Below are 27780 nucleotides of genomic sequence, written 5' to 3'. Positions count from 1 at the left end.
GTAACAAAGTTATAGGAAATCATTTTTTTGCATTTCACGCAAATTTATTGCTCTTTCTAATGACGTTATCACCATATATGGTATAGTGAATTTATGTGAACGGGAGAGGACATTTCAGTTTTTCCTTTTTTGGCTTTTTTTAGTTATTTATTCATCAGTATCAATTACTAGAAACAGACATGTATATGTATGGTATGTGCTAATGAAGTTTGTCCGTAATGTACAATAGGATGGACATTCGTGGACACTAGTACTATCGGTATTTAATTTACGTACATATGTGTACGCTTTTGAGCGTAAAGTGGAAATATTTGGAGATGCGTTTAATTTAATTTAGATGCGTACACATATATGTATCCATCGGCATGCGATATTAAGCAATATTTGTTTGTTTAGGATGAGAACAATATTTATGTGTTTATCTGTTTATGTACATATTTTTATCTTGTAGTTTGGCAATATGTGAAGGAATGTTTTGCATTCTTAGCTATGGAGGAAAGGAAAAACGTTCATCATTTGGTTCATGAAATTTTACTTTTCACGGAGATAAGGGTAGATCCGGAGCTGACTTTATGTGCGATTGTGATGACTCCGACGATGACGATTCGCCTTTTGAATGGCAAGCACGGCCGCTTAATAACATTTCAGTGGATCGGATCTGGTACTCCAGCATTTTTGCCAATTAACCAGTTCTTGTTCCGCAAGCGAGCCCACTCAACGTTACCCGGGGATTTCGGCCTGCTGTGTACCTATGTATATACCCTTTTCAGATGTGGAATAGCAGATTGGCCTGTCTGACGAATTGAGTGACCCCTTTTCGTGAGGCAGTTGATCAGAATGGCCTTGAACTGGTACGAGATGATACGCAAAGCCCATTCAAAGATTTCGACAACTATCATAAAGCTGTGCGTCCGCTAGCCAATAGGCTATAATATTCCTCAACGGAAGATGAATTAGTAGAGTTGCTACGTCGTGGGTGTGACTAGTAATATCGCTCGTGAGCCGCAAATTTAACCTATTGCAACTTTGTTAATAATGTAAGGATTTTCACCAATCTTTTCAAGATGCCTACCAGGGATGGAGCAGTCGAGGGTACTCATTGGGGGGTACGAACCCATACGCACGAAGGATTGCTTAAACCTCACCAAAAAGAACCTCCGAATCATAGTGGAAATTCTCACTGGTCATTGTCGGCTGAACTATCACCTAGGGAAACTAGGGATATCTACGGAAACTGCCTGCAGGTTTTGTGAGGAGGAGGACGAAAGCTCTATACACGTCCTGGGACAGTGTCCGGCACTTGTGCAAAGTAGGTCGAGGCATCTGGGAAAACCCTTAATACCAGATGCAAAGCTGAAAGATCGGAAGTGGGGAACATACTAAAGTTCCTAACGGTTATAGGTCTGCTTGAGATACTATGATCAATAGGTACACTATAACCAGTAAAAGGGGCACAATAGTTCTTCAAGGACGCGGTGCGACTTTCCCTTAACAGAATAATAATGCCCCGAATTATCACGAAATTGTATAATTCTAGGATGAACTTAACTTATTCCTGTATTGGGAATCTTCTGATGCCAGATTTTCCCTGAGATTGGCCTCTTCAACTCAATGAGTGCTTTCCGACCCGCATCCTCTCCACTTTACAACTGATGTCAAAACTAACATTTGGTCCGGAATGTCCTAATCAATAACTTCTATTTGATAGCTGAAATTTCTATTTATATGATATGCTCTAATCTCTTGACGAAAAAAAAATCCATACTTCTTTCCGTGTACGGGGAGCCCTCTTAAACTCAGCTAGTTTAGTTTTTTTCACTAAATTTTGTGCCGATAGTTTCTGAAAAAAGTGTTTGTGACAGACAGAAAAACAGACGAGCAGTCAAAGAGATCCAAACCCAAGTTAGACTAAGCAACATAGAAAGGAATTGGAAGGAAGCGAAACCGCCAAGAATCATTGTTAATAACATAAAAAGAGAGAACGTCTTATGCTGATATTATACGCAGCGTTAGGGTAGATCATGGGCGACAATGTTAGGTGAATTATGTGAACAGAAACAAGATAATGCTGTTGAAACTATCCAGAAAAAAATTCACATCGATCTGCAAAAGAACATCGAAGCATTATCAAGTATCGAGCAGGTGATACGACCAGTCACATACTCTCAGAAGTGCAAACCTGATTGCTAGTGGAAGCTTTCAAGCTTTAGGTTGCACATCTTTTCCACAAAAGTAAGTGTTCCTACAAATGATTTTCCCATCCTACCTTATAGAGTAGAGTTCCCTATTCCTTCCGTGATAGTATATATACCTGATTGCTAGCGGAGCGCGTAAATAGCGAAATGCTACAAAATTATAAGCAGACTAACCGGCGAAACCAACGTCGAAGATGCTGTTGACTCCGTGAGTATAAATAGGTCTTTCTTCACATCTCGTATCGCAGGCGTTCTGGTTGCTGCCGACTCAGCAGCGGTGAAAATTGGCTCAAGGAGACTGAGGTCAACGTTAATTTCTTTTCCTTGTCCTGGTATTCATTACACTGCTTCTTAAAAAAGTTCAACTTGAAAAGCGTCAATGTCATTTTCGATTGCTGCTCGTAATCAAAGTAGAACACAGAGCATCACGTCGAGTTATTCATACTGTAAGTGCACATGCTTACCAATCTTACGGGTTTTGACAAGTGGGACTAGAGACTAATAATAGCCACAGAGCAAGCAAAGTCGGATTCTTAACGACTTGCTGTTGCTCCTTGCAATTTTGCTCAAATATGGCCAAGTCCTCTATAGTGACAATTTCGGGTATACCAATCTCGCTGGCGGCAGTGGGATTTGAATCGTGATTTGACGTCGGATACCAGTCGACTCAGCTGTAAATGAGTACCTGAGTCAAATCAGGGTAATAATCTCGGGCGAGCGCAATGCTGACCACACTGCCTCCTACAGTGTACTGTAGTGTAGCGTTACGGTCTTGAAGGAAGTGCTCTAACACACTTCAAGGCCCTGATCCAATATGGATTGTTGCGCCAACGATTATTATTATTAATATTGCCAATGTTCTTTTTTTGATACCTTTGAGCAAATTTTGTAGAAGAGCTTGGGTTTCAGCTACTCAGTGGAGGAGCCTCAGGCAGAATTTTCATCCCTAAAAACTTTATCAGGTCTGGGACGTCTTGGGGCTTGAGGTAATCTAAAAGTAGATCTCAATTTGATAGTAGAGGTATTTAGTCATAATCATAATCAGACCTTTCTTCTCCCTGTGTGAATTAGTACTGTTCGATGCTTTCTGTTAATTATAAATTTATATCAGCCTAAATAAACAAAAAAGTCGGTATTCATATATTGCCAACAAGCAAGATATATAATAATATAATATAATATATAATAAGTATACATTTAAAAAAAAGCAAGCATTGCGTACCTTACCGTCTATGTAGTAGTTGGTCTAACTCATTAATACACATGTACGTAAATTAAATACCGCCGGTAATAACATACCCTCATGTCCTTCTTATTGTACATTACCCGCAAACTTTATTAGCACATAGATATACATACACGTGTGTGTCTCCAGTAATGATACTGATGTACAAATAACTAAAAAAATCTAAAATGTTTTCATAGAACTCGTCGTTCATGCAAGTTGGTAAGTATGGGGATAACGTCATACACTTCTTAGAGAGCAATTAATTTGCGTTAAATGTAAAACTTTGACTGCCAATAATTTTTTTAATAATAGTTATATCGAGTCCTTTCCAGAATTGTGTTCTATATTATCGCCTATAGTACTTCCTCTAGGATGAACCTAAGGGGGATTAAGTAATTAACATTACTTATATTTTTATTAAAATATTTAAGCGAACATTTAATATTAATGGCTTTACATATTATTAGTCCTAATTCTAATCAGCGAACTCAACTCCAATTCTAGTCAGCGAACTCAACTCCAATTCTATTTTCCAAATCAAAAAGACTTCAGTGTTCTTTTTTCAATTCCAAACTTAATATTCAAAAATCAGTGACATGTCTGAAAAACATAATTACTGCGATCTTCCACTCCCTTGGCGTGCTACGCAAAGTGGATAGATCCGCGCCATCTATATTGCTCGCACTCGCAACATTCGAAATAAATTTCGAATGCTGCGAATCCTGCCGCGCCACATCACTCCGCCCCCAGATGAAACCTAGGGGTTTCAGCGACTGATCCCCGAACTTCGTTCGCCGTTAATCCGCAAAGCGGACACGACGTTGCTTCGGGGCGCACGCGGGTTTCAGCCTGGACAAAGAGACCGCCTTTTTGTGACCACCGATCTCGAGCTGGAAGAAATGTTCTCCCCGCTCGAGAACGCGGTACGGGCCCTCATATGGAGGCTGCAGCGGCTTCCGGACGGCATCCGTCCTGATCAGCACATGCGTGCATGTGTCCAGTTCCTTGGGCGAACAAGCAGGTATGGACGAGTGTCGAGTGGGTGGTGGCGCTTTGATGCGCCGGAGATTGTCCCTCAGCAGACGCACCAACCCCGACTCCGTGAGACCCGATCTCTTGTCGAAGACCGGATCGCTTGGGAGTCTTGGGTTCTCCCCGTAAACCAGCTCCGCGGGGCTGGCAGCAAATTCCTCTCGGCGGGTTGTACGAAGGCCGAGTAGGACGAGAGGCAAGACTTGCGTCCAGGACGGGTCGTCGCGTGCCATAATGGCGGCTTTCAGCGTCCGGTGCCAACGTTCCAACATCCCATTGGATTGTGGGTGGTATGCCGTAGTCCGCTGGCGTTTAAAACCAAGGAGTTTGCCTAACTCGGAGAAAAGGGTGGACTCAAATTGCATTCCCTGGTCAGTGATGACCACTGCAGGGACGCCAAAGCGAGGTATCCACTCTCGACAGAGGGCTTCAGCACGTGATTGCGCCGTAATGTCTTTCAGAGGTATTGCCTCAGGCCACCGCGTGAACCTGTCGATGATTGTGAGGCAATACTTATAACTGTGCGAGTCTCGCAAAGGCCCTATTATGTCGAGGTGTATGGTGTGGAAACGCTTGGTAGTGCGGGGGAATGAGCCCACTTCTTTCCTAACATGCCTGGAGACTTTACACTTTTGGCATGCGATGCACTCTCTGGCCCAGGAATTAATATCCTTGTTCATGGAGGGCCAGAAGTATTTTCCGGTGACTAACCGGTTTGTTGTCCTGATGCCGGGGTGCGCCAAGTCGTGAACTGCGTGGAACACTTCCTTGCGAAATGTGGCCGGAATGTATGGCCGAGGTCCCTTTTCCGAGTCTTCGCAGCAGAGCGAGAGGTTTGAGCCGAAGATGGGCAACTCCCGAAATTTGTATTTGGGGTTGGACTTGAGGCTCTGAAGTGCTGCGTCATCCACTTGCGCCTTGGCAATAGCCGAGAAATCGAGTGAGGCGGGGATGTTAACTTCGGAGACACGAGACAAAGCGTCAGCAACAATGTTGTCCTTCCCGGACACGTGCTGGATGTCCGACGTAAACTGGCTTATGAAGCTCAGGTGTCGAAGCTGACGAGGGGACGCTTTGTCGGGCTTCTGTTTCAAAGCGAACGTGAGAGGCTTATGGTCCGTGAACACTGTGAACGGCCGGCCCTCTAGGGAGAAACGGAAGTATTTGATGGACAGGTATGCGGCGAGCAGTTCGCGATCGTAGGTGCTGTAGTTCCGTTGAGCGGGATTCAACTGCTTCGAGAAGAAGCTCAACGGCTGCCAAACTTGGTCCACCTTTTGGTGAAGGGCAGCACCTACTGCGATGTCAGAGGCATCAACAAAAACGGCTAGGGGTGCATCTTGCAGAGGGAATGCCAAGAGCGTAGCGTCAGCCAGTTGTTGACGAGATTTGTCAAACGCGCAGATAGCCTCTTCAGACCACACGATCTCTCGTGTGTCCTTAGTTTTGGGGCCAGACAAGTACGCGTTCAAAATGGACTGGAGATGGGCGGCCTTGGGCAGGAAACGACGGTAGAAGTTTAGCATGCCCAAGAACCTCCTCAACTCCCTCACTGTCTTTGGACGCGGGAAGCTTGTTATCGCTTGCACCTTGTCTGGGTCGGGCTGTATTCCTTCAGGGGAAATGAAATGGCCGAGGAATCTCACCTGTTGTTGAAGGAATTTGCATTTCTCAACGTTTAGGACTAAACCGGCCTCAAGGAGACGTTGAAAAATGCACTCGAGATGGGCTAAGTGCTCAGACTCAGTGGAAGAAGCGACCAAAACATCATCCAAATATACGAAACAGAATTCGAGGTTTCGCAGGACTGAGTGAATGAACCTTTGAAAGGTTTGCGCCGCATTGCACAATCCGAAAGTCATTCGGGTGAACTCGAAGAGTCCAAAGGGTGTGCATATTGCCGTCTTTGGAATGTCTTCAGGAGCTACTGGAATTTGGTGATAAGCCTTGGTTAAGTCCAAGGTCGAAAAGATGCGGCAATTCGCGAGGTGATGCGCAAAGTCGTGGATGAGTGGAATTGGATATCGGTCAGGAACAGTCTGTGCATTTAGCCTTCTGTAATCCCCACATGGGCGCCATTCGCCGTTTGGCTTAGGGACCATATGCAGTGGGGAAGACCAACAGCTGTTTGAGGGCCTGCAGATACCCTGTTGAACGAGTTGTTCAAACTCTTTCCGTGCAATTGCCAGTTTCTGAGATGGTAGAGGACGCACCTTCGAGAAGATCGGGGAACCAGTAGTGATAATGTGGTGCTGCACATTGTGCTTCACTGGTTTGGAGAGACTACAGGTGGTAGTAATCTGGCTGAACTTTTGGAGAAGTGCCCGAACACGAGAGTCGGTAATGTCTTCTAAAAGAACGGAAAGATTATTGCCTGGGTGAGATACCATATGTCCCGACGAATTAAGTTTGGTCGTGGAATCTATAAGAGACTTGTTTTGCAAGTCCACCAGCAATCCATAGTGACACAGGAAGTCTGCGCCTAGTATGGGGAAGCTGACATCCGCCAGGATGAAACGCCACGAAAACGTCCTACGCAAGCCAAGACTCACGTCCACTTGCCTATACCCGTACGTGTTTATGCGGGAGGAATTTGCTGCCGCAAGTTTGAGCGGTTGAGGGAAAAGTTGATGATGCTGGGGTACGGGAAGGACCGAAACCTCCGCACCCGTGTCGACGAGGTAGTTGCGCCTGCTGAGAGGGTCGAAAATAGTTAGGCGACGTGGCGCTGCGTTCTGGGTGGCCGCCGCCAAGACCCCCCGCGGACCTAGTTTTTTGCGGTAGGAGAGAATCTACACGGTAGCGTACATCTTGTCGCTTTATCCCCGAATCTGCGGTGGTACCAGCAAATCCCTGGGTTCGTGGACTGTCTTGACGACCTGCTACCTGATCGCCCTTTTCGGATGGCAGACCGCGAGCGTGCTCGCGATCTGGCGCCCGAACGCTGAGCGTCCAACGTCGCCCGCATCTCGGCCATACTGGCTGTTAATGCAGCAATCTCGCGCCTCAGTTCACCCACCTCATCCGACGGTGGTTGAACGGCCGCCAAGGTTGGGCGTACGTACACCTCCTGGACCTGGTCGGCCGTCGCTGCTAGTTCCTCCAAGGAACCGGAGACGCAAGCGAGGATCGCCTGGGTGCCCTCCGGGAGCCGACGCAGCCAGAGCGACTTGATCAGGTCGTCGCCGATCTTGCTCCCACCCAATTGCCTCATTTCACGAAGCAATTGGCTGGGAGTTCGATCACCCAACGTTAAACCTGCCAGCAAGTGGTCTAATTTTGCCGACTCGCTTGCCGACAGGCGCCTGATCAACTCGCTCTTGAGCTGCACGTACGATGTCGACTTCACCACGTCGGACACCAGAAGTATGGACTCTTCGTCCAGGCCGACCACCGCGTAGTTGAAACGGGTCGCGTCCGATGTGATGCCGGACATTTGGAATTGTGCTTCCAAATGCACGAACCACAGTTCGGGGTTCCGCAGCCAAAACGGAGGAACGCGTACGGCGAGGGCGGTCACTTGCGGGTCCGATGGGCCTGCCGTGTCTTTATTGTCAAAAGACATTTTTCTTACAGAGAAGTACGAGATTGAGATGTAAACGCGGTGAGTTTATACTGAAACGCGGTGAACTTTACACCGACACGGCAGGTCGCACCCACAAATGCACGCACGAAACGAGAAAAAACGAAGCGGACGCTATCCAGCGCAGACCAAAAACACCACCAATGAGAATGGAGGACTCGCGATGCTAAACACCTGCACGCCGTCTCTTGCAGCGATTTCAATTTTTTTATTACTATTTTTTTTAACTGAATAAATAAATAAATATTATATATAAATGAATAATAATTTCACTTAAGTATAACTCCTTGACGGCGGCGCTGGTCGAGTTTGTCGGCTGTAGCTGCGGCGTTGGCGGTGCTGGGGACGTCCGTTTGTTGCTGTTGTTGATCGTTGTGGCAATGATGACTAGTCCGGTGCGTGAAAGGTGTTGTGCAGGAGGGCGTGCGTACGGGAAGTCGCGTAAAAATCTACTTCTGGAGAGGGTCCGACGTGTGTCGCGCAGTACACTGTGTAGAGAAGGTTTTCTCGCGTTTTTTCTTGCCTCTGCTCCGACTCGGGATGTGAAGATGCGACACGTTTTCGTGATGTTTACCACATCACTCCACACTCAACTGTAGATGCGAACGCGTGAAAATCGCTTGCCGTACGGTCTACTGATGTTTTGGAAGGATTTCTCAGTCTTTGGAAGTTCTATTTCTGCCGTGTTGCTCGGACGAATTTTTGTCGTTAATAGAACTTCACCAATGTCGGCGATGGTGGACAATTATTCACTTTTAATATTGACTTAGAGTGAAATACAATTAACTTATAACAACTAAAACGGCGGCACCTGCTGAGGAGGCGGCGATGGTGGCGGAGCCTTCGGCTCCTGCTGCGATAGCGATGGTTGCAGCGGTGATATTGGTGTCGGCTGCGACGGTAGCGGCTACGGCGGTGACGGCAGCGGCTTCGATCTCTGCGGCGATGGTGGAGTTGAGTGCGGCGGCGAAAGTGGCTGCGGCAGCGATGGCGGCTGCGGCTGCGGAACTCTTACTTATCTCGAATCGGTTGTTGCGGCTGCCTGCTGAGCGATTGTGCTTGCGCAGACTGCGATTTGTTGATGGGGATGATGATGTGCTTGAGTTTTTCAATTTTGCAGGTTCTGGGAATTCGGGATCTTAGTTGTTGATGCTGTTGGTGCGAGTTCCGGGGTCACCAATTAAGTAATTAACATTACTTATATTTTTATTAAAATATTTAAGCGAACATTTAATATTAATGGTTTTACATATTATTAGTCCTAATTCTAATCAGCGAACTCAACTCCAATTCTATTTTCCAAATCAAAAAGACTTCAGTGTTCTTTTTTCAATTCCAAACTTAATATTCAAAAATCAGTGACATGTCTGAAAAACATAATTACTGCGATCTTCCACTCCCTTGGCGTGCTACGCAAAGTGGATAGATCCGCGCCATCTATATTGCTCGCACTCGCAACATTCGAAATAAATTTCGAATGCTGCGAATCCTGCCGCGCCACAGGGATTTTCGGGTAAATTTCTAACATCTGGTAATATACTATTATTAACTTTATTTGTACAAACATCCGAATGGAATGCATTTTGAGGCCTAGATTTCATATAAATACACCATTGTGAATTTTTCCAGATTTTTCGGTTGGTTGTTCTGCGAACTAGACCTGTTTCCCTTCCTTGGGCATATATTCCGAGCCCCCACTCCCCTGTGTTTCACCCAATATCAGAAATAAGATAAGCCTCGAAAAGTACTAATCGAGCCCTTTCATTTGATATCCAACACGACTATATTTTGTGAACAAATTTACACCCCTCTTTCGTATATATTAGAAGACCCCCTTAATCCCACCGATATCACTAGCTACATGTAAAGGGATACACAGACGGCATGTTCTCACCGAATTTCATGGCAATCAGTTTAGCCATTTCCAAGTAAATCGGGTGTGACAGACAGACCGACAGACATTGAATCAATTTTGATAAAAAAAATTCGCCTTCCCCGCTTCTGAACGGGGCAAATGCTGAAAAGAAGAAGATTTTGTTCAACTAAAAATAAACTAAACAAAATTTAATAATATATAAATCTAATACGTTATAGTTAAAGTTCCTTATGTCTTATTTTATTTTGATATCATATTGTTCTTTGTCAAAACCACACCACATACCCTCGTAGTTTTCTTTTCCCATTGGTTAGTGTTGACATATCTTTATCTTCGTTTTCCAGCATCAATATTTCCCATTATTGTGATATTATTCGCTGGTGGATGGAGTGATCGAAGTGGTCTCAGGAAACCATGTATGGTCTTCCCCGTGATAGGAGAAATTATATCTTTATCAGGTAAACTAATCATTTTTTGTAAAAGTAACTCACTAGATACTTTAGGTTTCTAATGTTTATATAATCTGGCTCTCAATTGGTCCCTTTTTCTAAGAACCTAATGATTTTTTGTCTCCTTAGCTCACATTATATCTTCAATCTGGATGAACACTATACCAATGGAAGTTTGTGCCGTTATCGAAAAAGTAGTACCATCGATGTTTGGTGGGCAAACATTACTGACGATAGGCGTTCTCAGCTACATAACAGAAACAACTACGGAGGAAAATCGAGCTTTTCGGTACTGAATGACAAGATAATTTGGGCGTTAACTGGTTATTCTATTATTCAACAGATTTGGTGTTTTCACAGTTATCGTTAACATCACGTTGCTGATTGGAATATCACTAAGCGGAGTAATGTACAACTTGCTGGGTTATCTAAGTAAGTATTACTAAATGCTTGATATCTTAGTGCGAATACTTGAACTTGCGCACATTAAAAGAATTTGCCGACAGGTCAGACCAAACAAAAAAAGTAAATATTGAGGGTAAGCAAACATGGTATAAATTTCAATGGCAAGGTGTTGCAAAATGTGGTCTTAAAAATAGGTACTTTTTTAAATTCGAGGTAAATATTGATTGCTAAAACACAAATCTAGTTTGCACTTCTTTCTCCTTCGATCTTTTCGAATTCTTCGAATTTTTGATGTGTCATGTCCATATGTAAATAATTTCTTCCATTCAATTACCCTAAAATTCGACACAGCGATGTGCTCGCGTTGGTTTCACTTAAGGATTTTTTTCAGTTTTTTTAGTAAATGGTTGCTTTCCTCTCTACATTTCTCTTCTTCTATGAATACCTACTCTGTCCTGCGATAACCCCACCTCTTCCCTTTATGATAGCTTTAACTTAATTTTGCGGAAACCAACTTGAATCGTACCTGAACAGCTAAAAGTTCGACTAAGTCATCCTACCTAATCTGTAGCGAGCAAATCGCAAACAGGTGTTTATGAAGGCTTGGAGCTATTGAGATGCAGTGGCGTTCGCTTTTCATGTGCTACGCCCAAATTTCAATGACATGATGCAATCCTGGCGGACTCCGCTTTGGACCTCAAAATTCTCTGAGATTTTACGTTAACGCAGCTCGTGACATATTACGCTGTCATATGTTGCTCTGATAATAGGTATTATTTTCATCGGAATGCCCCTCCTGCTTGAACAGGGCATGCCTCTCGAAAGCTTTCTCGAAATCGATGAAGAGCAGTTGAAGCCAAGATGCAAATTCCGCGGGCTGTTCCAAAAGGGTCCGTAGGGTATTGATGTGGCCAATGCAGGATGACCCAGAGCGGAAACCATCTTGCTTTTTTATGGGGATGTCCCCGGCCTTATACAGTGAATTTTAGATCCCAGGCGAAATACCAACAATAACCTCTCTTTCGGCGTTGACAAATGTTCTGGATATGGATGTGGAATGTTCGAAAGAAGCAGCAGAAACCGCCGACGTGCACGATTCGCGAGTTGCTCTCTTCTTCATTTCCACAATACAAAGCTCTCCATGATGAACTTACTTATCGATGAATGAAATCAGCTTCTGTGTCCATCGGCTTTTCGTTGAGCGATTTCATCGACTCTTGATGTGTCCTACCCTCGGTCTTTAGCATTTTTATGTCATTTTCCTGGTGGAAATTCCTTAAGATGCCAACAAACCGGCTATGCGTGCAGGATTTCCATTAAAGCAGAGAGCATGCCTTTCACAAATTTCTCTATGGTCTCCGAGGGGAGCGGCTGAAAGACAATCCACATAAAATGCAAAGCGTTGTGTGCTACATAAGATCTGCGGATAGAACGTGAGTGCTTTAATTGCTGTTGTTGCTCCTTCTTTTATGTTCAAGAAGTAATTCCTTTCTTTTATTGAGGGGTGTTAAGTTGTGGGTAATGCCGTTAACAACAGTCGATGAAATTACAATGAGACTGTCATTCTGACTGGCACCGATTGAATCCAGTATGAGCCCGTATATTCTCCTCGAAGAGCTTCTCAAATGTTCGCACCATTTCCTACGCAGCTACAGCATCATTTCAAATTATTTCTCTTTCTCATTTCAGATATCTATATTCTTGCTAGCACCATTTTTTTGGCCGCTGTAGCATATTTACTATTTTTTATTCCGGAAATTAAATCCAAACAGGCGGCAGAGTCGTACCCATATAACGTATCTGACGAATGGTTTGATATGCCAATGGAAACAACCAAGAGCTTCTATAGCCTTGAGCCTAACAAAAAGAAGCGAAACATTTTTGTGGACTTCTTCGACCCTACATCAGCCTATGACTGCTTCGAGGTTGTTTTTAGAAAACGCGAATTCAATGGCCGCCTCTTGTTAATATTATTTGTCATATTATCGCTATTGATTTCAGCGCCCAGTGAGTATCTTTTTCCATTATAAGAGAAATCCAACATTTTAATAGTGTTCTTTGGTTTTCAGATGACAAAGATTATGTCTACATGTTCACTATGAAGAACCTGATGTGGAATGGAGATATGTACAGCATGTATCTAACTTTCAGCATGATGATAAATTTGGCTGGTAAGAATAAAATGACAAATGCAGCAAGTATCCGGCCATCCTGTTTTGGAGCAAAAGAACTGCAATTATTTTAAATAAGATTCGCGTCCACACTATTCCATTTAATCTTTTGTTAGGCTTCTTATGGCTACTTTGAAGATCTCAGTATTCTTGCCTTTTGATAAAATCTCCTCGTTAGAAGGCAAAACGATCTCAAAATCAAGATTTTCTAGATCGTGGTGTGATGCAAACGCCGGCGTCGCTTGTTACGTGTCCCGGTAATCCGCTGGCACAGCACGTTTACCATCGCTGGTCCCTTCATGTTGTGACCTTATAGAAACATCAGGATTGCTCTCCTCAAAAATCCAATTGAGCCAGTCAATTATTCTAGCTTTATTTCCAGCGCGGCTTCGGATCCCACTTCCGAAAAAGGTAGCATAGTAGGCACTATAGGGGCAGTGTTTTTCTCGACCGTCATGCCATCTCCCTTCTCAACTAGTATTGAAGTATGTGATGTCAACGTTCGAGCCTGAACCTCTACATGAGCACGTATGCAACATTGGTCAGTGCAATGTTCAGCCCCACAAAGATTTCAAGTAGGATTTGGCCCCTGGTATTTGTCACTCTTCTTACTCAATCTAAGACCCAGCGCTGAAATCGCCGGATTTTTTTTAAGGTTGCTGTTTCTAGTGTCAACTGTCTGTCTAATGTCTCCTCATATTGTATTATAAATGCATCGGAAGGAGAGTAGTAGCTATAGATATGGACAACGTTGATTTTTCCAATTACAAAGCCAGCTCGAGGAAACGTCATTTTTTCATGTAGGGCGTGTCTTCCTCATGTCCACATCACGGCATTCCCATACATATCTTTTGCCCAAATGTCACTACTGTAATTACGATACGTCACTACTGTAATTACTATGCTATGAACCATGACACCTACATTTGACTCTCAAATGTTTTGTAAGAGTAGGTCTTGATTGCTGCCAGGACCACACCCCCTGTATCCTCGCCCACCATGTACGTGGATCTTCAGTATAATGCTTGATGATATCACTCCCTTCCTGAGCATTTTTTGGATCTTTTCCATCTATCATGTTGACTGGTACAAGTTGCAGCAAAGTAATCAAAATGGAAGCATCTGAAGCATTTATTTGGAGATGCTTACTCCCTGAGTCGACACCATGGTGTGTTTATCTTGCCCCCGATAATCAATTTAACCGCTGATTCTATCGCCAAGCTAATTATATATTTCGCTAATATCAAATTCTTCTCTTATCGCAACACAGATGTTTCCCCACGATGTCATCTCGTCAACATCCTGCGCTTGATCACCTGACGGCTTTTCTACCTAACCGCAAAAACTATATACTGGCTTCTCACTGGAATTATTAATTTCCAGTATCCGATCCTCCTTTGGTATTCGCTTGATACGCATTATCATCCAAGTTCATCGATTCCGGACCCACTTTCAACTTTTGAAGAATAACGGTTCAGGATATATCTCTTTTCTTGGAAATATTTTTATTCTTTTTGTACTTTTGATACTCACCTTTCTGTATTTCTCGATTATGTCCTTTGCCTTTCCGGATTCAGAATGGTGAAATTAATAACTTTCCAAGGTATTTCCACTGACCTAGCCTTCTTCGATGGAAAGGTTTTTAGGCAGTGTATGACAACCCAAGGTTTCACTAATACTAAGCTTTCTTATTTACCTTATCTTGACCGCTTTCTCTTGCGGCGCGGTAATACAGGAATTAAGATTTCCCCTTTTTAGAGCCCGGATATTTTTATAGATATTCCACCTCTCATAATAAACTCATAAAATTCTTTTATACATTCTCCCAGTGAGAGAAACGCAGTTTCGGTTTACAGTCTTCTAGATTCACCTTCTCCACCAAAAACCTGAGTGACGGTCGCGGAGTCTCCGTCTTACTTTTTTGAGTCCCGCAAAGAACTTCACTGCGGACGGGCAGTAGAGTAGTGATCTCTCAAGCTTTACTGTTCAGATAGTGAGTTCTCATCAACGCAATCTTGTAATTTGCCATGACGGACGAGATCCCATATCAATCACGGGTATTCTCATTTCGAACGTAATCATGGTATGTCACCACACCCCACTTCTTTGTTATCCATTAATGCAAGGCGCCGTTCGTTGTCTTTGGTACTCGACTAGCACTCGAAACCAAGGTAATAGGGCGAATTTGAGACGATCGCGGATATGCCCATCACAAAGAACACTAGTTTTGGAGTGCGACTTCATCCAAATTGTGCTATTGAGCGAAGCAATTTCCTAGCCCAATTCACCAATAGCTGAGAGGAATGATTCCAAATACTTGCATAAATCCCCCAGTTCTCATTAGGCTGCCACCACTGACAATGCAGTCTGTTAAATTGGGCTCAGTTTTAAAAAGCTCTGTTTTATTCAAATTTTTTTGTTAATCGTGTTACTCAAGGTGATCATCCCAATTTTGAACATGACATCGTCGTAAGACTACAGGAAGACATCATTTGTGTTTCAATAATGAGATTGACGGATGGCGAATTGGACTACATTGTCGCCAAGTACTGCTTAGCCCAATTTTATTTGTTTAGTTGCTTCCTCAACTTCTATGGTACTGACAGTCAAGTACTAGAGGTTTAACGCTCCTTTCCAAACATGAATTGATTTAGAGGCTACAATCAGAGCTCCGCCGTAACTGGCATGGTATTGAGTGTTTATATTGAGTGTAGGTCTATCTAACATGGCACCCGAGTTGTATAATGGGATTCCATGCTTGAGGCTACAAGAAGCTGTTTGCGATATGGAATTCTCCTGGAACATATGCTCTCAGAGGGCCACCCTGGTTCCCATGGCACCAAACAGCCCTCAGTGAGGCTTCATGGCAAGGCCCACCTCAGATGAGCACCTTGCACACTTGCGTCTCATTGCCCTGGACCTCAGAGCATTCGCCTACTACATCCAGGTGCCACTATTTTGAGTTTCTCTTTTGTTGACTCACTACTCGCTAACTCTGAGTACCTGTGACGCTGATTGATAGAATTTGTCCGAACATCGGAAGTTCTTACGAAAGTGATGAATGAGCAAATCCCTGCTATCGAAAACTGGAAGCGATTCGTCGGAAACATAGCAATAGCCCTTGGAGAAGGGTCTACCCAATAGGCCAACGGAAACAAAGTCAAGGCATCGCCGGCATTAAGAAGAGCAGAGTTCCGATGCTAACATGACGTGATAGCGTTTATGGGTTGTTGGATGAGCTGTTTCCAAGATTTGAACCTTCGGTGTATACCGGCATTGCGCTGACAGGGTGGAAGATATTCCTCCTCTGAATTGTTGTGGGATCGAGGAGCCCATAGCGGAGTTCAAATCTCGGAAGTCACCTGGCTGGGATGAGATGACTGGCAAGATTATCAAAGCCAGCTTAGGGGTGCCATCCCATCACATCCTCAGTGTTTGAATAGGTGTTATTTACAGGAGGGTTATTTCCCTGCATTCTGAAAGACTGTCTGGCTGTCCTGAAACTACCAGAGAAGGATAGCAGTAATTCTCGATCGTACAGGACCATATCCCTTGTCCCAAACTTTGACAAGGGCAGGGAATTAAAGTTAATCGCCTATTTTGTCGAAACTTCGTGAATGTGGCTACCACTAATAAACTCTGTAGAAGCGCAACTTTCATAATAGCATTCGTCCAAGGTACCATTGAGCATGTATAGATGAATATAAAACACAGGTGCCCACAAGTTCGGTGGTCGAGTGCGTTGCATACGCGGATGACCTCTTCTTTCTTGTTGAAGGGAACACCCTATTTATACTCGAGCAAACGCGGCATCTTATATTCGGAAGCAAGTTAAATCCGTGGATATTAACATCGCGGATGGTCTGTACTTGTACCGGCATCTGATTGAGTTCAGAACGCGTTTAACTAAGTCGGTGTATACACATTTGTTGAAGCATGCGCTGTGAATAAGGCCTAACTTGTTAGATGTTTTACGTATGGGTTGCCTCTGTTGAGTAAGGGTGCGATGACGGTTCAGGGCAGGAAACCACTTTAGAGCTGTCGGCAGGTTGTTAACGTATTATCCTGTGTGTCAGTTTCTACCCATACCATGCAGGTATTGTTGGATGTTCTTTTTTTTGATTTAAAGGTCTTCCGGCTTGCCATGGCGGTAATAGTGACGTGGAGGAATCAGAGCTGTTTCTGAACGTATGTTTGTGTTGGAGGAAAGTATAACATCTAAATGGGAGATTAGATGGAACGAACGCAGTAAGGGTCGGGTCACATTTGAGTACATCAAATTTGTGACTGTCCGAGGGAGCCCTATCGTGGAGTTTGGGCTCAATATGAGCTGCTTTCAAAGAAGGTTCTCCCTTGATGTTGTTGCGTCTGCAATGTGATGAGTAAATAGCCATAGTGACCGGGTGCATAACCACCGGCGCCACATATTTCATGTTAGTGTTATCTTTTGACGTCTAATGTGTTTTATTGTACGTAGAGTAATATCTGACTGGTGAACAGCTTGGCTACAGTTCTCCGCACTTTGCTGATCCCGGTCAAGTGGTTGAAGAATGTTGTTTCCGGCTACTCGATGTGCTTTACAACTCGGCGGAGGTCTTAGATAGGCCTCGTATCTACTAGCACTAATGCTTTTCTCTACACTCGGCATAAATCAGTACCGCCTTGCTAGTTACAGCGGGGCACTGATTGTTGTTCCCAAATCAATCCAAGCCCAAAGAAGACCATCGGATTATGCCTACATGACAACTACTCACGTTGAATCCCCAAGACTTTCATTCTAGCCATTTGTCCATTGCGGTTTGGCGGTAAATATGATGTGGATATCCTGTCTACGACGATATCGTGGTACTATAAATAGCGGTAAACCACGGCACTTCTCACATGGTTTAAACAACGGTGGCTTGATTTGCTAAAGAGGAAACAATGGCTGATATTGAAAGACGACGATCTTGTGGAAAACGGCTTTCCTTTCGATGACGATGAGAATACAGTCTTTCCGCAGATTAGCAAATAGTTTAAAAAAGTTTATATTGACAAACACAATTACAAGTTTCAGCAAAATCGGCAATGAGCTGGTGACCCGCATTATGTGCTCCAAACCCTTTTCCCGCATGACACATGTTGGCGCCTGTCTTTTCACCCACATGACCATTGAAATCACCCATAATGCTGATACAGTGGTCGGCAGGGTAGGTCTCTTTTGTGTTGAAAAATTGGCAAAAGGCATATTTTTCGACATCGAGTAGACCTGGCTGGTACATTCAGTTAGCTGAGATAATAAAAAGCTTTTCCAGCCGATCATCAATTAGCCCAACTTCTTTTATGGCGTCACGAAAACCCTCAGAGACGACAATGCCAACCCAAAATGAGTACATGCATTACCGTTCGCGGCATGTGTTGAAACCCTCTCACATACTCGAGGAGGGCGAACAGACCCGAGTAAGCAAGGGACTCATTTGAAGTGGCTTTTGTCATGAAGACTCAACAGTGCTATATGGTACCATGGAAACCAGAATGGTTATCTGAAAGCACATGTTCCAGAAGAATTCCTGGGGGATATGTTCTCGACCCGATTATTTGCGGTTGCCCCCTTGTGGGAGTTCATGGTTTTTGCGGTTGCGCCATACCGCGCGCAGAGATCCTTACGGGTTTAAGCGTATAGAACTCGGGCACCTTATCTTTTAGTTGCGGCAAAGGTGTTAGATAGGCCTGGTAAACCAGTACCGTTACGGCAGTCATGATGGGGCTCTGATTGTGGTCTCCAAATCAATTCCTCTCCGAATCGTAGGATTACCTGACTTACATGGCAGGTAAGCACGTTAAACCCCCAGAACTTTCATGTCAGCATTTAACACAACATTATCGGATTTTGGTACAGAGTGCAGATATTGATGCGTCTCTTCGAAGGAAGCTTGGAAGTTGTCATTATTTAGTGACTAGGATTTGAAAAAGTAGTAACTGCAAGTAGACTGTAATCTTTCTTCCCCGAATCTCAGCACATTATTTTCATTTTACTGAGAAGACCAAGACCAAGTTTTTCTGCCCCCACCCTTCCAAAAAACCAAAGAAGTCTTATATAAAATTCTATTTTAATATTAAAAATACTTACATATGTAGTGTGAAAATGGTTAATCAATTTTATTCATTATTTATTATCAATTTGATTCAGAATCTAATTTGTTAATCATCGCGAATAAGTAGCTTCACGTCGATGATAAAATAATCATAAGGTGAAGTCATTTACATTTGCGTCATCCTCTTCTTCATATAATCATTTATATTTTGCGTCTTGGGATATAGTTCACACCTAAGTTGTCGCAAAAATACTTTTAAGGATGGCCTAGTCCTCACCGACATTATTTCCGGATTATTTCGATTTGTAAGAAACTCAATTGATATATCTTTTCATCTATTTGCAGGTACTGTGATAATGACTTTGTTATTCATCAAGGTATTCAAAATGAGCAACGCCTTCGCCGGATTCTGTGCCTCATTTCTATCAATCATTTCAAACTTAGCGACAGTAAGCATCATAAATGTTTTACCCCAGAAAAATATTAAGCTTTCCAAATTAATCCATTTTCCACCTTTTCAGGCATTCTCAACCACTACAGCCGCGTTTTACATTGCACAAGTGATCAACATGTTTGCATTCTGCAAAGAAATTATGATTAATGCAATCATTTCCTCGTGTATTACTAAAGAGGAAATCGGACGCGTGTATTCAGTCCAAGGAATTATAAAGGCAGTTTGTGGATTCCTGCTTCCATTACTGTATGCTCGCATCTATTCCACTACTATGGAAAAGGCTCCTGGCTCCATATTCCTCTTTTCTGAAGTCTTCATTGTACCTGCAACAATTTTGTTTCTGTATGCTAATCATCAAAGGATATTTTATGTATTATATATACTAAACCCGTTTATCCTTGCAGAGTGATCTACGTACTGATAAAGCGGCAAAATAGACTTATAAAGAAGTCCAAAAACGAATCTGAACAAACCAGTGTTTGCGAGGCTGATCCTGATATCGAAGTCACGCGATTTTAGAAGTTTGTTATAAATATTATTTTGTTTGTAAGCAAAAGGAAATGTAACCACAGGTGATATTGAATGTTTGATAACGAAGAATAATATAGACGAAAAGTTAACGATGTAAATAGTTTCAATATCTCAAAACTGACTGGCCAAATTAATGTCTTGTATAGTCACGCTTACAGCTTTGTCTACTCAGAGAGGAGGTATCCTGTCAGCGGTACTTCAGATGTCTTTATTTTAGCCAAATAGCCGCAATATCCATAGGTGAGAAAGGTGCAGAAAATATGGATGAGAAAGCCATATATTATCTCAGCAATAACAGTGAAGTGTGGGCTAAAGATGTACGTAGTAAAACAGCAATATGGAAGCGTGGAAATCAAACCATGCAAAAAGTGATGGAGTTTTGTGAAGTTGGATTGGTCACGGCAACATTGTTGACATTTAAAATATACTATTCTCACCAGCAAGGCGAATCGTCTACAGAACTTTGCGGGGAGTGGAGGCATACCCGAACCTCGAGAGAACTAGTGATAAAAGAACACCCGCTTTGGATGTCTCTCCCAAAAAATCAGTTAAGCTCGCTTTTAAGACTAAACTCGACTGGTTGATCACCGTATCTGAAGGCCTGCATATTGGAAAGAGTTTTCCACGCTCGATAAACGGGGCAAAAACAAATTTTGCTACCGAATCCCTACAAGTAACCGCAAACAAGCAAAATTCATTCACTCCCTGGTAACGTCCAACATCAATTGAGCCAGCCGGGGTAGATAAAAAGCTCATTAGCTAAAACGGGTGACCTACTCCCAAGTTACGTCTCGGAAAGGACAGTTTTGTACAATACGGATGAACACAAGTAAGTAGTACACCGTCATGGCAGGAGCGCCACAGGGCTCAGTGTTCTCTCCTCCCAAATGTGATGTACAATGGGGTCCTTCTCCTACCTGTGCCAAAGGAGACCACAATAATTAAAAATTAAAAGAGTAACTCCAGATGATTCAGCTTGACCTACCGAAATAAAAGGCGGAAGGGAGGAAAGGAAAATGAATTCATCTGAGAGGGAAACACCATACCGGAGAGGGATAAGGCAGGAATCACTGTAAAACTGGCAGCAACAGCGGAATAATTCAGACTAAATTTCACCTATCACACTCCTAAATGATTATAGTAAGTACCTGTACAGATTGAGGTTGGATGATTTTGCCTTTTGCCCTGAATGTGATTGCATAGTAGAAGACTCAATGGATATCATGCTTTGTTGCATCAAGTAATATATTATTATTACCTTCATTTGGGCAGATATCAGTATAGAGGGTCTACCAGAGCTAGCACCACTTTTCAATGGAGTAGCTTCTAAGAATGAATCCATGCAAGGAATGATCATTTTCCAGCCCGCGGACTCACCCCTTTCGCATCAAATGCCATAATACTCGAAAACTTTCATTTGATACCACACACATAAAAAAATGTACACTCCCTTTTGTATATAGGAGCACCCTACCTTAAAGTCTATGTATGTGTAGAACGATATTACTCACTGCTTGTTTTACGGAAAACCTTAAAAAAGATGGAGAGAGAGACGGATGGATAGTCAGACAACCAATTTTAATAGGGGTTTGTTTTCCCTGAAACAAATGTTGTTCTACCAAAACAATACGACGTCTCAAACCTCAGCAGTGGTAATCACCAAATCTACCTTCCGTCTTTATTTTTGCTTTTTGAGGAAGTGGAAATTTTCAAAAGTCGCTGGCCTGGACACGCTAGCATGTGGGATTCTTACCCACTAATACAACCCTCGGCTCCCACCAAGCCCCATGGAACCACCATACGGTATTACATCACGCGGCGGAGTAAGCTCATTTTAGCTTGGTCCCCTTTCTTCTCTATGCGGTGTACGTAACCGCGCTTTTCTAGCCTCCTCTGCCTTTCGCAGTTTGCTCTGGATAGATGCGACCATGAAGTTGATTGCATCCCAGTCTTCCTGACATGCTACCATTCTTCGCACCAAATTTTTGGGTACGAGCACCTCTCCTAGAATCTCCTCTAGGTGCTTCCTTTCTTCCACAAATCATAGACAGTGAAAGAATACTTGCTCTGGGTCCTCTGAAACTCCATTGCAGTTCGGACAATCGGGTGAAGTTTCTAGTTTAAACCTGAACAGGTATTGGCGATATCCTCCATGCCCCGTGAGAAACTGAGTAAGATTATAATTAATCTCACCGTGCTGTCTCACCAACCATTCCTTGATAGCAGGGATGAGCCTGTGTGTCCACGGGCCCTTTTCCGAGTGTTCCCAGCGCTCTTGCCATCTATTTAGTGATCTCTCCCTTTCGGCTTTCTTCATCTGCAATAAAGCAAAGATAGAATTCGCATTATATATATTCATCAATTTCTTCAATTTCGAGATGACGAATGCTGCATCATCTGAGACAGTCCTGAATACCGAGCACACCCTTAGGGCTGTTCTTCTGTAGACTGAACTCAGTTTGTTAGCGTTAAATGTGACCTGCAATGCCTTTCCCAAACTGGGGTTACATAGAACAGGATCGAAACTCACCACCCTAGCTATAAGCAACCTGAATGCATGCCGTGGCACCCTCACTTTCGGCATCATCCTTGCCAGGGTCACACTTGCAGTGGATGCTTTGACATAAGCATGCACGTATTGCTCATAGCTAAGCTTCCCGTCTATCATCCGACCCAATTATTTGATGTCAGGCTTAGGAGTGATAATATGATTCCCAGTTTGAATACGGACATAATTTCTTTTACGGCGCTTGGTGTTGAGGACCACTTCCGTTTCCGGACCAGAACTCTCTAGCCAACGCTTAACAGCACTGAGCTTCGCATGAGTATAACTTAGCATCTTCGAGATGCTTTGCGGCTTTAACCATCGGCGTAACCCACCACAGTGGCTTCCTCCGGAAAGGGAAGATTAAGTACATCGTTGTACATGATTTTCCACAGTAGTGGGCCAAGCACGGAGCCTTGTAGGACACCTGCAGCAACTGTATACTCCTGGGGTCCATCATCAGTTTCATACCAAAGCTTCCGTTCTTGTAAATAGCTGTCGACAATTGCTGCAAAATAGGCGAGAATACCAATCTTCGTCAGAGATTCCCATATTAGTTTCCAATAGGCCGAATTGAATGCATTTCTCACATTCAGGGTCACAACCACGCAATATTTGCTGGAACTATCCTTTTCGTGGATTACATCCTCGACGAAGCCAGTAACCATTTTGATGGCATCAATGGTTGATCTGGTTTTACGGAATTCATACTGTCGATCTGAGAACCCTCCCTGGCTCTCAACAACCGGAATTAATCTATTGTAGGTTACTCGTTCTTCCATTTTCCCCACAGTGTCCGAAAGGCAAATAGGTCTGTAGGAAGCTTACCAGCCTTAGGCAGCAATACTAACTTCTGTCGCTTCTATGCGCAGATCTCCAGCAGCTCGTCACTAGTGACTGGCGGTATTGCCGTCACATTCAGAGGTCGCTGGAAGCTCTGGATTATTTTTAACCAGACGTGATCTGCGGAGATGAACGGCCTCTGAATCGCCCCATCAAGATTCTATAGGCGCTCCCGCACAGATTTAAGTCCGCTTCCGAACAGAGCTCCTTAAAGCATTCCCTCTTGCTCCGTTGGATGGCGAGCTTGAAAGTTTTGCGGGCTTCCTTATAGGTGCGCTCTTTTTGCCATTAGTCGATTCTGCCTACCGCCCTCTGATCCGCTCTTCTGGCTCGGTGACAGACTGATCGAAAGCTGGGCAGTTCAGTATTCCACCAGCAGTTTGTTCTTCTACTGGGGAATGTGCACCTCCTCAGCATGGACGCCCCAGGCGCTTTGGCGATGCATTGGGCCACATGGACAGCTCTTTCCGTAGAGGCGCCTGCTTTATTAGGTTGGTCTAGCCACACCTCTATGGAGGTCTGCTCATCTAGAGCTTTTGCAGACCAACCTGGCATCTTTCTCGCTACCGGACATGATGGTCCTCTGTCCGATGACTCCACCAATAACCCAAAAAAGATTGTTTATTGCTATGGGTGTAGTCCTTGCTGACACACCAGGACATACCACGTGCCAATGCAGGGCTGACAAAAGTTAGGTCTAGGATTGAGGCAGGCTCCCCTTTCTGAAAGGTGTTTACATAACCGTCGTTGGTAAGAGTTATATCCAACTGTGCAAAAGCGTCTAATAGACCGCGGCTCCTTGCATTTGTCTCTCTGCTATCCTACTCACGGGTGCAAGCATTGAAGTCATCAGCAATCACCCTTGGACTACGACCCCTTGCGTCGAGAACAAGACTGCCAAGTATATCCTCGAATTCGGACATTGCCACACTTGGTGGACTATAACAGCTGCAAACATGTACGGTTTCTTACCAGAGCAAAGGCAAATCGTCAGACGCTGCCTCATCTCACTTAAGCACTTAACATCTGCAAGCCGCTCCAGTCACGCTGCTCCTAGGGCAGAGGTGTTGTAGGGTCAAACGATTTGCTTCTGCCCTGGTAAGAAATCTAAAGCCGCCATCACCTAATATTTTTAGAGTTTGGGTGCTAAGCCCTAAACGAGGGGTCCATGTAACAGAAAAAGAGGGAGTAAGTTGCTCCCAATTTGGTCCTGTCCGGCATCAAGTGGATGCGGACTTAGGACCCCACAATTCTCAAAAAAAATATTTTCATACTCTTCTTAACCCTTCCAGAAGTGGGGTTTAAACTTGAAAATAGCCCAATTTCAAGTAGCCATAACTTCTATGAGGAAGATCGCCACAATTCTCTAATGTAACTAGAAAGCGGTGAGCTTTCTTTTTTTTCGCATACCTTTCCCGTTCCCTCACCTCCAGGGGAGGGCTAGAAATTTAAACGTTACAACGTTAATATTAAACAGGCACAGGCAGCATAACTTTTTAAAGGATATGATCGCCAATAGTTTCCATCGGGGCTGAACAGTCTCTTTCCTCTTGCCCCTTCATGGCATGCCAGTGTTGAAGGGCAATCAGGAAGGAAGGCAAGTGTTGAAAAACCGAACATATTCATTCATTGACGCTTTGATCTTTGCAACAGACCTGATCCGGTACTAATCTGTAAACAGTTACTTAATGACTGTTTTTACTCCCTTTTTTCTTTGGAAAATTTTTATTTTCTTTAGTAACTAATTAGATATTGCTATGTACTCTCACTAACTTGGCTACGGAAGTAGTTCCTTTCCAGACATGCGAGAATTTTACTTTGGGATTCGCAATGAAGAAACTCCTACAAAGCTTCGGTTCTAGATAATACAGTACAACTGATTCCTGGCTATACTCATCAAATTAAATACAAAACCAAAACCATGTTCTCCTTTAATTCAATACCACACACAATCGTCCCTAGCGAAATGTTAATCACATTTCATCCGCCTCGTTCCTCCCATAGAGGGCAACCTGTAGTTTCATTTTTGTCACCTGTACAACGACTTTAACGTGTTGGTATGACTTGCACTTGACCGACAAAACTCATGCTCTTAATTAGATTTCCACAAAACATTAAAACAAGATGCAAAGTGTTAATTGAACGGTAGATAGATGCTTTTGCTGTCCTACTTGATTACATCTGAAAGAAGTGATCACAAGCATCTAAACTTCTCCACGTTTCTGTGTGTAATAATGATACTGAATGTATTCCTAAAGATGTAGCGGATTTTGCTTTTAATTCTTGAAGATATACACGCGCCTCCGTCTTGCTGTGTTTTTGGAAAGAACTTTCTCTGCGGAACGGGTCAGGTTGAAAGTGTCTTTTTGGGAACCAGTTAAACCACTAACAAAGATAGAATAGTATTGGGTTGGAACGAAAGTTTTTCCATAGAAGCCTCAACTTGGAATCTCTTTGAAAAGATATTTGTATACAATCTGTTACATGTCTGACTTTTGCCACTTTTCAGGTTTGAATATCATTTTGAAAATCCTAAAGTTTGTTAAGCCATCCTCGAGAAAATATGCTGAGTCAAATTAGGTTCAATGACTTCGGACTGGAGTCCAATAGCCAATGTCCACTATATACAAATCCTATTGATGAAATTGTAGGTGTAATAAATACTATCGCAGATCTAAAATAAAATACCATTTATTTATTATAATTTTGCCCACATCTTTAAACATAACGTCACTTCCCGTTATGAAGTTGAATGTTATCATAAGTCAATGAACACATGGATCATACATGGAATTATGGATTATGACGCACCAAATAAGATTCTACAGAGATGTCAGACTTAATCAATCCGAAGTGGCTGGGTCTTCGACTAAACATGCTTTACAAAATTTTGAGACCGAATAAAATGATTATGGTTACATTGTACGTTCAACAATTGATGATTGATCTGCGTAAAAACATTAAGGATAGCCACTTCGCATTTACCCTAGAAGCAAAATCCTTTTTCACTATAACAATTTCCAAAATTTAGCCGACCCCGCTTGTGAACGGGACAAAGGCTGAAGAAAAAGAAGAATTTCCAAAATTTGATAACATACTATAATTAACTTAATTTAAGCAGATATCGGACTAATATCTACATACGTATTTCGAAACTAAGATTTTATAAAAGGACATCATCATAATTCCCATTTTTCGATTGAGTCGTGTTATATCTGCGGCTTGGCGACATATGCAACATTTCCTTTGCCTTGTCCAGGAACAATCTGACATGAGAACGCATTTAATAACATGCAATATTCCTTGTTTTCTCACGTTCGAACATCCCCTAGTTTTCAAAATTAACTCCTTTCAATTTCCCAATTCCTCGTATTACGTAGGTAAGTTGGTAGTAGGTAATTCTGCTTTTATGGCACCGATTTGGATTATGAAATTCAAGATTGGCGTCAACAAAAGTGAGAACTAGCGGGATCAGCATCGGCTGATGCGATTGGCAGCTGATTAGCTGGACGCAGCTAAAAGATCGATTTTCAATTTCATGAAGAAGAATACGATTGTCGTGGCTTGACTACAAGCTTACCTTCTTGATAAGAAATATTGCTTGTTGGCCCAGTGTTAAGTTTTTCATTCAAATTGTCGGGATTATGGGAAAATTTTTGTAATGTAAAACGAGATAATGCTTACAATATTTGCCCGAAAAAGAATATTGGGCGATAACTTTACGTGTAATATTTGAACTCATTCAATGCTACATACTGTATTAGCCACAGATTTTTGAAGAACAATTATACAGAATTGCACCTTCTTGGAATCCTTTGGTGATATTCGGCAAAGCCTTCAAGAACGTGTTTAACAGTAAATATAGAATTTTCTTGTTTTTTTCTTTTTTTCTTAAAAAATATCAAGATTTTTCCAATTGAGTCCTAGTTTTTCTAGAGGAAGTGGGTTCTTAGCAACAAAAATTGCGAACTCTTGGCCGCGTTCGAGAGAAGAATCCTCCAAAAGCATTTTTGGCCCCCTACATGAGGATAGACGATTCCATAGCCTACATAACGACGAAATCTATCCATCTATCCATTTTCGAAAACTACATAAAATTTCCAATAAATGGATGTCTTTTCACTTTTAAAGTTCGTCATCTATTCGAAGATATAACTGTTTACATTTTAAAGAAATTTCAAAATCAATTTGTTATCTAAATTTCTTTAGGCATTATTGTAACGGTACTTTAAACTTACAAACCTGCAAAGTTGGTAAAAGTTGCCTGATTTTGTCAGCTCTCAAGAAATTCTAGCTTCAAAAATTCTAGCAGAATGTGGCTACATTCAGTAAAGAGAAAATTCTACACTCCTTTCTCGATTATATAGGTTACTCCACCCCTTATAGTTCACATA

General features: G+C 42.9%; 1 protein-coding gene across 1 annotated transcript in view; it reads left to right on the top strand.

Annotated features, from left to right (window-relative positions):
- LOC119646991 overlaps positions 1–20082 on the top strand; it is a 32919-nt gene extending 12837 nt beyond the window's left edge. Inside the window, exons 3-10 of the mRNA XM_038047706.1 lie at positions 10259–10372; positions 10493–10652; positions 10707–10795; positions 12458–12775; positions 12838–12939; positions 19359–19462; positions 19535–19809; positions 19872–20082. Of these exons, the coding sequence (XP_037903634.1) occupies positions 10259–10372; positions 10493–10652; positions 10707–10795; positions 12458–12775; positions 12838–12939; positions 19359–19462; positions 19535–19809; positions 19872–19986 (1277 nt within the window). The 3' untranslated portion in view covers positions 19987–20082. The remainder of the gene's footprint in view (positions 1–10258; positions 10373–10492; positions 10653–10706; positions 10796–12457; positions 12776–12837; positions 12940–19358; positions 19463–19534; positions 19810–19871) is intronic.
- The last annotated feature ends 7698 nt before the right edge of the window (positions 20083–27780 follow it).

Source organism: Hermetia illucens, chromosome 1 (genome assembly GCF_905115235.1).
Source record: "Hermetia illucens chromosome 1, iHerIll2.2.curated.20191125, whole genome shotgun sequence".
NCBI lineage: Eukaryota > Metazoa > Arthropoda > Insecta > Diptera > Stratiomyidae > Hermetia > Hermetia illucens.
This window is presented reverse-complemented; position numbering and strand designations above follow the sequence as displayed.